This window comes from Panthera pardus, unplaced genomic scaffold (assembly GCF_024362965.1).
Source record: "Panthera pardus isolate Hobbes unplaced genomic scaffold, ASM2436296v1 HiC_scaffold_8, whole genome shotgun sequence".
Lineage (NCBI taxonomy): Eukaryota > Metazoa > Chordata > Mammalia > Carnivora > Felidae > Panthera > Panthera pardus.
Genome location: NW_026527013.1, coordinates 134,567,897 through 134,579,209, shown reverse-complemented (window position 1 = coordinate 134,579,209; position 11,313 = coordinate 134,567,897). Strand labels below are relative to the sequence as shown.

Genomic DNA, 11,313 nt, shown 5'->3' with positions numbered 1-11,313 from the left:
GCAAAACTTATATTTTAAAGTTAGAGAAAACAATTTAACCAAAACCATCAAATTTCATATTAAATTCTCAATGTTTTCAATGCCCAACACTGATTTTTAAAAAGGAATTAAATAACATGCTTTCACTGAGAAATTTTTAAATTCTATACAATTCAAGCTAATGAAATATTTTATTGTACATAATAAAAGTGGTGTTTAAAAAAAAACACTTCCAGGCCCAGACATCTGCAGGAGTATGTGAGGAAGGGATTCCACTGGAGTATAATAAGCAATACTCGATTGAATGAAACCATAAATCCACCCCACTCTCTATAGTAAATACTAACATTCACCACAGGTTTGAAATCCTGTAGCATCAGTACATGTATATTTTAAAATATTACAAACATGCTTATGATGCATAGGAAGACGGAAAAATTTAGACTGTAATGCACACCATATGTACTCCCAGCTTTTCTAATTTACAACCAGTTAAGAATCACAATATCCAAAGAAAGTATTTTAAAATAGTATGTGACTCACTGATAAGTGATATTCTACTCAAATAAATAGGAAAATTTTCATTTTAATGTCACACTGAATTTCAGTACTTTTCAATCCAAGAAAAGAAATAAACTGAGACATGGTCATGAGTTCAGGATTATATATATTACAATTTGCCTTGTTATAATACATTTGTGGCTTTATGATAAAAATAACTCAGGGACATATGGAATTCAAGCTAATTTGCGTAACTGTCACAAGAAAAGAAGCATTAAATGCATTTCTGAAATAAGTATTTTCATTTAATTTCAGAATCTCAAAACAGCATTAGACCTTGGCCTCGTTTAAAAAAAGTTTAGTTAAACACTAAGCTAGCTAAATAACCTTCTTGAAAGGTTCAAACACAATTGATATAGAAAATGCTTTCCCTCTAATCTCAATCTTACATAAATGGAAGAGGTGAGGGGGAAAAGGTAGACAATTTCTTTAGCAGCATATATGGCTAAATCCATCAACCACCTTAAACTAGAATGTCCACTATTGACCCCATTAAAAAGAACTGGGCAAATATCAAAAGTTACCCACTTCATAAACCAAAAGACAATAATTTTAGGGTTACGATAAGTAAAATATTTTTGAAAACTTCAAAAACTTTTAACATTAAACTAGAGGAATCATCTCTTAATTGTAAGAAAGATAGGTATAACAGAAAGTAAAAGACATTTAAACTTAACTGATTTTCAATCCTCTGTGAACAAAAGAAATGAGAAAAATAATGGTTGATTAGCTAAGCTTTGTGCTCTAACCAAACTAATTAATTACAGTGATTTTAAATGGCAACAGCCCACCTGACTGGGTAGCTTGACAGTTCTGAATACTTTTGCAATGATTTTTTTTAAAACGCAAAGACACTAAAATGATCCGGTCATGCAGTGTTCATCTTATGCATTCTGCATCTCTTTGCCAATCTTGTAGCTAAGGATCTTGTTCCAATCGATCTTAGTGCGTGTAACTGGCAACTGTCGACGTAAGGCTTTGAAAGTAGTGTCCGACATTGTCTGATAATTCTCACTGATGGCGGTCTATGAAAAATAGTAGTTAAAGTTTAAAAAACCATCGGAACAGAACAATTTATAAAATACAAGAGATGTTTTAGGAAAAATCTTTATTTAAGCAGCCTCTTTCACTGTTTTTAAAAAGTAGGAAAAAAAAAGTAAAATAAAAACCCCAATGTGGTTTTAAATGCTATTTAAAAGCAGCTAAGAACAAGCTTATTATTTTTTTAAGTAAGTTCTATACCCAACATGGGGCTTGAACTCACAACTCTTGAGATCAAGAGTTGCTCTTGTGCTCTACTGGTTTAGCCAGCCTGGTGCCCCTAAAAGAAGTCTCTGATCATTATGAATAATTAAATTTAATGAAATGAACTTGCAAATTAGATTTGATATTTGTGTGTCCTCATTGTGAATCTATTTTACTATTTCACTCAGAACAATTTTATAAATTACTGTTTGCAAGGACCAGAAATGTGCCCAATCCACAAATTAAATGCCTAAGTTCAAGAGTGTAGTTTAGAAGCTGATAAATAATGTAAAAAGTAGAGTATAAAATGAAATAAGAGCTAAGAAAATTATACATAATCTAATTGCTTTGGGAAATACTGCATAAATTAAAAATTTCAATCAGAAATAAAATAAACATTTAAAATCTTAGCATACTGTGACCAATACTCAGAAATTACAGTTGGCTACAACAGTTTTGGCTACATTTTTGTAAGTTTGCCACTGAAACAAAAGAAACAAAAAACCCAAAACACTGTATTTTATTATAGTGAAACAATGAAAAAAAGTCAGGCTTATGACTGAAATTAAAATTTCAGTGCCATAATTTACCAGCAAATATAAATCATGTAATAGTTTTGAAAATCATACCTGGTATTCATTTTCTGCAGCTTCTACAATCTTTATAAATTCTTTTGCTGTCTGCACCTCATTCTGAATAAAAAACAAAACCAAAAGTAAATAGTAATTTAAAACTACACTATTTCAGTTTTCCAATTTTTTTGACTATAGTTGACACACAATGTTACAGTAGTTTCAGCTGTACAACATAGTGATTCAACAAGTTTATACATTATGCTGTGCTCACAAGTGTAGTTACCATCTGTCATCATACAACACTACTATAGCATTATCGATTATATTTCTTATTCTGTGCCTTTTATTCCCATGACTTTATTCCATAACTAGAAGCCCGTATTTCCCACTCCTCTCCACCATCTTGCCCATCCCTCACCTCAACTCCCTCTGGCAATCATCAGTTTGTTCTCTGTATTTATATCTGCTTTTTGGTTATTCATATATATTTTTTTTTAGATTCCACATGAGTGAAATCCTATGGTATTTGACTCTCTCAGTTTGACTTATTTCACTTAGTATAATACCCTGCAGGTCCATCCATGTTGTTGCAACTAGCACAATCTCATCCTTTTTAATGGATATGTAATATTCCGTTATCTGTGTGTATAACTGTATATACATAATTGTGTGTGTACACATACACACATCTCCCACATCTTCCTTATCCATTCATCTATTGATGGGTACTTAGGTTGCTTCCATATTTTGTAAGTAAGGTTGCAATAAAAATAAGGGGTGCTTGCACAATTAGTGTTTTCATTTTCTTTGGGTAAATATCCATTAGTGGAATTATTAAATCATATGGTATTTCTATTTTTAATTTTTTGAGGAACCTCCATACTGTTCTCCACAGTGGCTACACTAGTTTGCATTCCCACCAACAGTGCATGAAGGTTCCTTTTCCTTTATATGCTTGCCAATACTTATTGTTTCTTATCTTTTTGATTTTAGCCATTCTGATAGGCGTAAGGTGATATCTCATTGTGGTTTTGATTTGCATTTCCTGATGATTAATGATGTTGAGCATCTCTTTATCTGTCTGTTGTCCATCTGTATGTCCTCTGGAAAATGTCTGTTCAGGTCTTCTGCCCATTTTTTCCCCCTCTGCCCATTTTTAATCAAACTGTTTTTTTGGGTGTTGAGTTGTGTAACTTCTTTATATATTTTGGATATTAACTAACCCCTTATCAGATACATCACTTGCAAGTATCTTGTCATTCGGTAGGTTCCCTTTCTGTTTTGTTGATGGTTTCCTTCACTGTGCAAAAGCTTTTTACTTGATGTAGCCCCAGTAGTTAATTTTTGCTTTTATTTCCCATGTCTTAGGATACGTACTTTGAAAAATGATCCTAATAGCAAGATCAAAAAAAAAAAAAAAAAAAAATCACTGCCTGTGTTCTCTTCTAGGATTTTTATGGTTTTAGGTTTCACATTTAGGTCTTTAATCCATTTTGAGTTTATTTTTGTGTGCACCAGTATTATTTTTAAATAAGTGTGTCAATGTATGTATGGTTAATGGTTTACTATAATTTAATAAATAACACAGATGAAAATTATGACAAAGGGAAAAAACTATAAGATCAATTATCCTAAGTCCAAGGGGAACTAGGCAAAAATATTTTAAAAGTCTACAGAATGAGCCTGGTTTCACTGCTTAAGGAAAGTGAAGTCTTAACACATATTGATGGCGCCTTGGTGGCTCAGTTGGTTAAGCATCTGACTTCAGCCCTGGTCATTACCTAGTGGTTTCTGTGTTTGAGCCCCAGGTTGGGCTCTGTGCTGACAGCTCAGAGCCTGGAGCCTGCTTCAGATTCTGTGTCTCCCTCTCTCTCTGCCCCTGCCCCACTCATGCTCTTTCTCTCTCTCTCTCAAATATATAAATAAACATTAAAAAAATATATTGATAAAAACTTCAGTTATAACACTTAACATGAATCTGACAATCTTATAGGTAAGTAGTCACAGATTTCTAATTAATGACTATCTAAATATTATTAAATAGGTACTGAACAATATTTACCACCATAAAAATACATTTTAAAAATATTAGGAAAAGCCTAAAGCTAAAGGTGAGGGGCACATGGGTGGCTCTGTCGGTTGGGTGTCTGACTTCAGCTCAGGTCATGATCTTGTGGTTCATGGGTTCAGATCCCATATTGGGCTTCATGCTAGCAGCATAGGGCCTGCTTGGGATTCTCTCCCTCACCCTTTCTCCCTGCCCCTCCCCAACTCCCTCTCAAAATAAATAAACTTTTAAAAATAAAGTTTAATGTGAATTTACTGTAGTGTTTAAATATGTTCTGGAATATATGGCTTTCTTTACTTTTTCCTAACAGTAAAAAAGTTAATAAAAATCTAGACTTTTTCATATATCAGTAGTAATGTAAAATTCTCTAATATCTTATTTTATGTATCATACATATTTGCATATATATATTTACATTTCCATAACATGTGCATTTTTTGTCCAAAAATAGTGGAAGGAAGGAAGGGAGGAAGAAAGAAAGAATGAAAGAAAGAAAGAAAATAAATCCTGTGTAAGGTAAAGTGAAAAATGCATTTCTAAATAGCAGCACAAAAGGCGTGTAAGTCAAGTTTAATTACTATGGCTGTCTCTCACAACTCCAGTCTATAATTTTGTAGACAGCTGTCTAGTAGGAAAAATCTTTGCTCAGTGTCAAACTCCCTAAAGAAGAGAGTACCAAGTACCCTGTTATGCAAATAATGTTACATGTATGCATATGATATAGAACAATACCAAATACAGTCTCATGGAAAACCAGACATTAGTTTCTTTTACTGGCAAATTTTACAAGTAGAGTACCATTTAGCAAAAGGCAGAAATCATCTAAGTGTTAATGAAACATTTTTTTAAATACCAGCTCTCATCCCTTCTCAGGTAGCATCTGGCCTTACACATTGACACATTTCTTAATGTTAAATCAAACACTTTCTTATATTAAAAATTAACTCTTTATATTTTAGGTTAGCTAATTTTGTATATTAGTAGTTGATGTTTATAATATATTGGTACTTTTAGGTGTACCTAAAGTATTTATGGGAAAATGTAAAATTTGACTATTAATGTTATATTATTAATATCAGTGGGACAAAAAAATTCCACAAATAAATAGCTGCATATGTAATGGAAAGAGAAAACTCTGTGGGGAAATAAAAGCAAGTTCAAAGTTTCTTGAATTTGAAAGCTGAACTTCAGAAAAACTTCATTAAATCATAATCCAGATAGAGGAGAAAAAAATAGTTTAAAAGTTAAGTACACAATCAAAGACCTAAATTTAAGAGGTAAAACTACAATTTTCTCAGAAAAAAATACTGGGGTAAATCTTCATGACCTTGGGTTAGGCAAAGGTTTCTATTAATATACCAAAAATACAAGTAACAAGAACAAAAAAATAAATTAGACTACATCCAAACTAAAATCTTTTGTTCTGCAAATGATACAATCAAGACACATGGAACAGGAGAAAATATTGGCAAATCCTGTATCTGATACAGGACTCCTACCCAGAATATATAAGCAACAATCACAACTCAACAATAAAAACACAAATAACCAATTAAGAAATAGACAAAGGATCTAAACAGACATTTTCCCAAAGAAGACATATAAATAACAATACATGAAAAGATGCTCAGTATCATTTTCCATCAGGAAAATAAATAAAAATCACAGTAAGATTCATCATTCATTCATCATCTGAATTCAAGATTCATTCATATCAACTAGGATTGTTATAATCAAAATGACAGCCATAACTTTTGGTGAAGATGTGGAGAAATTGGAGCCCTCATAGGCAACTGACAGAAATGTAAAATGGTGAAGCCACTTTGGAAAAAGTCTGGCAAAAGTTCTTCAAATGTTAAACATAGAACGACCGTACGACCCAGCAATTCCACTACCGCCAAAGAAAAATTAAAACAAATTAAAACAAGAAAGAGTACACAAGGTTCACAGCAGCAAAAAGTAAAAAACAACACAAATGTCCATCCAACTGATAAATGCAATGTGGTATATGGAATATTATTTGGGAATAAAAAAAGTATTTAGTACTGATATATGTTCCAACATGGACACACATTAAAAACACTAGGTTAAATGAAAAAAGTCACAAAAGACCACATATTGTAGGATCCCATTTACGTGAAATGTCCAGAATAAGCAAGTCCATAGAGTTAAAAAATAAATTCACAGTTGCCTATGGGCTAAGAGAGGTTTGGGGAAAGGGCTGGTGGGGGGATGGGGAGTGACTGCTAAAGGGTACTGGGTTTTTAGAAGACAAGTTCTAAATTAGATTCTGGTGATTATTGTACAATCTTGCTTATATACTAAAAAACATGGAATTTTGTACTTTAAATGAGTAAATTGAATGGTATGTGAATTATATCTCAGTAAAGCTGCCAAAAAAGTCAGGTACAGATTTCTAGTTACTTACCATCTTTAATCTACCTAAAAACACTTCAATCAGAAGCAGAAATATTACTTAAAACATTAATTCCAAAACTGTTCTGGTTTTATAGAAGCATTAGGTTGTTGAAATTTTATTTTGGAATTAATTACTTACAGACACTGTTAGGGAATCTTGTATATCTTTATGACTCACTAACTGAACATTACCATCTTCATAATAATGAACCTATTAGAAAAAGAAATTATAGAGACCACATTACAGGAATCATCAAGATCTTCATAGCTTCAACAATCACATCAGTGCAAATGACTATCAATTTCCACTCTAAACCTAGACTTTTCTGCTGAGCTCCTGACCTTTCAAACCCCAGTGAAACTTTCTGCTCTCAGTCTAGTGAGGAAACAAATTTGCAGTTCATGTATTTACTCAGGCAAGCCCTCCACCAACCTGACTACTGGACGTTTTTACCTCATAGATATTCTACTGGTATCTAAACTCAAGATATCCAAAACTGAGCTCACAATATTCCCTCCCAAATGTTGCTCCTCTTTTGTGCGTTTCCACCAACCATTTAATTCCTCGAATTCAGACACGAATTTATTCAATAAACATTAACTGAGTGATTACTATATATGCCTGCTACTACAGAAAGTTCTAGGGACGCACAGCTTTTAAAAAAAAGAGTCCCTGGCCTTATATTCGAACACAACACAGTAAGAGTTATGTACAAAGTCTTGAGACTATGAGATTTAAAGAAGGATTTCAAAAAAGAGGCAACAATACTTGTATTTAGCAATATGAGTATGACAACAATTAAACCAGGGAAGGTAAGGCAACTGAACTTAGAGAACAGCATTCTTTAGAAAGGCTTGGAGATACTTATAGCTGGCGTTGTGTGTGAGATTGGAGAGGGAGAAGAGTGGCTAGAGAAATAAATAGATAAAGACAAGTCAACTTTGGGCCTTGCATGCCATGCAAATATGTCTGGACTATCTAGTAGGTTAGAGTGGTCTTAAGTAAGAAAGTAATATATCTAGATTTACATTTTTAAAAATTATCTTTGCGATGGTGGCAATGTGAAAAATAGATGAGGGGATGGAAAAGGGTCCAGTAACTCAACAAAATAACAATTATATGCTAGGCAACATGCTAACTGATGAAGATAGAACTGTGAGCTAGACAATTCCAGCTCTCAACAAGCTTTGGCTCAACAGAGGCTTAGAGGCTTCATTTTAGAAATTATCCAGGTGAAAGCTACTGAGGCCTAACTATCGGCCTCATTGGTCATCATTTATCAAGAATTTCATGTCTGGCTCTGTTCTAACCATTTTGCCCGTATCAACTAATCTTCAGACAATCATCTGAGCTTTCTATTGCTGTTTTCGTTTTTTGACTCATGAGGAAACAAGCAAAAATGGCTAAATTAAATGACTTCCTGTTGTCACACAACTAAGCGAACAGTGCTGGGATTCAAACCCAGGCAGTCTGCTTTCAAAATCCATGCTCTTAGCCTCTATTGTCTTGCCCTTAATGGACAGTTATACTGAGACATAAAAGCAATAGGATAAAGGTAAGAAATGTATAGTGGAGTCAAATGATAGAAGAGCAGTATCTGATTCATCTTTATTCCTTTATGGCTTTTAGCACAACACCTTTCATGGTAGTTAACAAATGTACTGAATAAGTAACTGAACCAAGACAGAAAAAGTCATTTCCTTTAACTTGTTTAGTAATATTTATATTCAAATACTTGGCCTTAGTTATTAAAGGTTTTTCTATATAAACATTTGAGTTTACATTAAGAGTCAAAAAATTCAATTATGGTGGATTTCTTATAAGAAACCAAATAGGAGTACAGAAGATACTTAAAGGATATATGTCATATGTACATATATTAATATATACATATAATAAATAGGTATTTATAGTCCAGTACACATCCAAATACTAATATTAAACTTCACAATTCCACCTAATTCAGAAGACAGAACAGCACAACTCAAATTCAGAGGATGCTTGGATGAACAAACTGTATGATGAGAAGACCAAATGGTAGCATCTAATTTTAGCTGTGTTTTGAGAATCTGTAAGCTATCCTTGCAGATTTTTGATGAGTGCAAGGTTATTTGAAAGATGAAATCAGCACTACTTGTTTTTCCCATTACCTCAAAACAAGGATCTGGAAAAGAAATGGTGATTGTGTACTAAGAAAATGTAAACTTATGAATTAGTTGTTTCTCTGTTCAGAATCATCTCAAGATCAGTAAACAAATACTTTTTATATCATACCTGAATTTTCAAGATGCCAACCACTTGAGTGGTTGAAGGAGTGATTGTAAACTTCCACTCTGACCTCCAACGACCATTCCTTAAAAATAAAAACAGCAGCTGTAAATAAGGTAGGGAAAATAATTTGAATAAATTTTAAGTTCCAGATTTAAATGTAGTGCTACAGCATGAGAGTAAGTGGGAAGGACACTGGATATTCATTTTTTAATCACTGAAATATTTAAAAGAATCAAAGGGTTAAGTTCAGTTATGAGCTATATTTAATCTTAAACCTATTGATAAAAAAGGGCCTATATAATGGATGGAACTGAAGAATTCTAAAGCTAAGGCTTAAAATACAGTTCAAAACTAAATAATATAAACTACTTTTGGAGAAAATCTTAAGCTACTTCTTCACAACCGACACACTTGCGCTTTAATTAAGAATAAACTGAGTAAATAGGTGAAAGGGAATAGGAGATACAGGCTTCCAGTTATGAAATTAATAAGTAAAGAGGATAAAAAGATAGGAAGAGGGAATATAGTCAAAAGTATTGTAATAAGGTATGGTGACAGATGGCAGTTTTACTTTTGGTGAGCACAGCATAACTATAAACTCGTTGAATCATTACATTGTATACCTTAAACTAATGTGACCTTGTGTGTCAAGTATACTTCAATTAGAAAAAAAAAAAGAATAAACTGAATAAATGTTCAGATCATCAGGGGTCTTCACAAATACAGTCAATGCAGTCTGACATTCAGTGAACCAAATAATTTTAAAAAAGAATGGACAGAAAAATACAACATTTCAAGGTTCTGATATTTAGATTATATAAGGAATTGTACGAGTCAATTTTTTTTTTCTTTTCCCGTTTTAGGATTAAATTTCCACATAAAAGGTATAACCTCTTCTCACTTCTCAAAGGGACTTTTCGGGGGCATCTAGTGGCTCAGTCAGTTGAGCATCTGACTTTGGCTCAAGTCATGACCTCGCAGTTCATGAATTTGAGCCCCATGTCTGGCTCTCTGCTGTCAGTCTGTCAGCATGGAGCCTTGGCTTTGGATGCTGTGTCTCCCTCTCTCTGCTCCTCCCCCACTTGCGCTCTCCCAAAAATAAATAAATATTTAAAAAAACACAACTTTTGGCATACAAATTAACAACTTTAATGGTAGGAAACTGTGACATCACAAACAAGCAACGAGTATACTGTTAACTCATTTTTGTCTCCCAGATAATGAATTTTATCCTGTTTTTTTCTGCCTTTTCGCAGCAACCCTTCCTTCTACCTCTATTTGCTTTTTGAATACTAAAGACATATTATGAAATGCAAACTGATACCTGTTAGGTTTTTCTGAACAGTACCATGTATTTCTAAAATAGCCATAGAGCTAATGGATTCACTATACTGGCTTTGCTATAAAATTACTTCTGGCATCCTTACAGTATTCTTGCAGTCTACCCAATCATGAAAATCCATAGAATGAGAGTACTCTCATAGCTACAGTTAACACTTAACATCTGAAAAGTGCTATTATTAGAACAATGTTTCTGATCTACAAAACAAAAGAGAATTTTATACCATGTCTTGATGTTGAATGATATCCAAAATTATCTATAAGTAGCTCATTTGGAAAAAGAACCTAGGTCTATTTATTTTTTATTTCATGATTCCAAAAGAAGTTACAGTATTCCTTTTATTTGGGTATTAGTACTGAGTAGTAGTGAGTTCTAAGCACATACATTTCAGATTTATTATGCCCACATGCATATATCAACACTGACTGCAAAAAGAAAAAAGTAATTCCGAATCAGGTAATGGTAACAATTTAAGAACTATTTCAAAAGATCCTTCCACAGGCATTACTACCATATAGTAATGGTAAATGATGCTCAGTAGATGGTACCCTTTTATCAATGGAGTACATACTTGAGATGTCCTAGACTTTATATTCTTCCCTTCTCTTTTATTAACACTGTAATTAATAAATGTGTTTTTATTCAACAAACATTTATTAGGCCTCCAAAAAACTGCTAACCATTAGGGAAACAGTAGAGACCAAGAAGAGAATGTACTAGTGAAATCTAAGAAACGCCCATGATTAATACCTTTCAAGTTTTATTCCATCTGTATTTTAGGCAAACTGAAGTATATTTCTTTGTAACAAACTATTTAAGATTGTACTGAGATTATTGTGGTATGTCATGTTTA

The 11,313-nt window shown here is 33.0% G+C and overlaps 1 protein-coding gene across 1 annotated transcript in view; it reads right to left on the bottom strand.

Moving 5' to 3' along the window:
* Positions 1–545: 545 nt before the first annotated feature.
* CAPZA2 (capping actin protein of muscle Z-line subunit alpha 2) overlaps positions 546–11,313 on the bottom strand; it is a 59,754-nt gene continuing 48,986 nt past the window's right edge. The window contains exons 7-10 of the mRNA XM_019418045.2: positions 9,122–9,200; positions 6,986–7,057; positions 2,415–2,477; positions 546–1,565 (exon numbers count right to left, since the gene is read on the bottom strand). Of these exons, the coding sequence (XP_019273590.2) occupies positions 1,425–1,565; positions 2,415–2,477; positions 6,986–7,057; positions 9,122–9,200 (355 nt within the window). The 3' untranslated portion in view covers positions 546–1,424. The remainder of the gene's footprint in view (positions 1,566–2,414; positions 2,478–6,985; positions 7,058–9,121; positions 9,201–11,313) is intronic.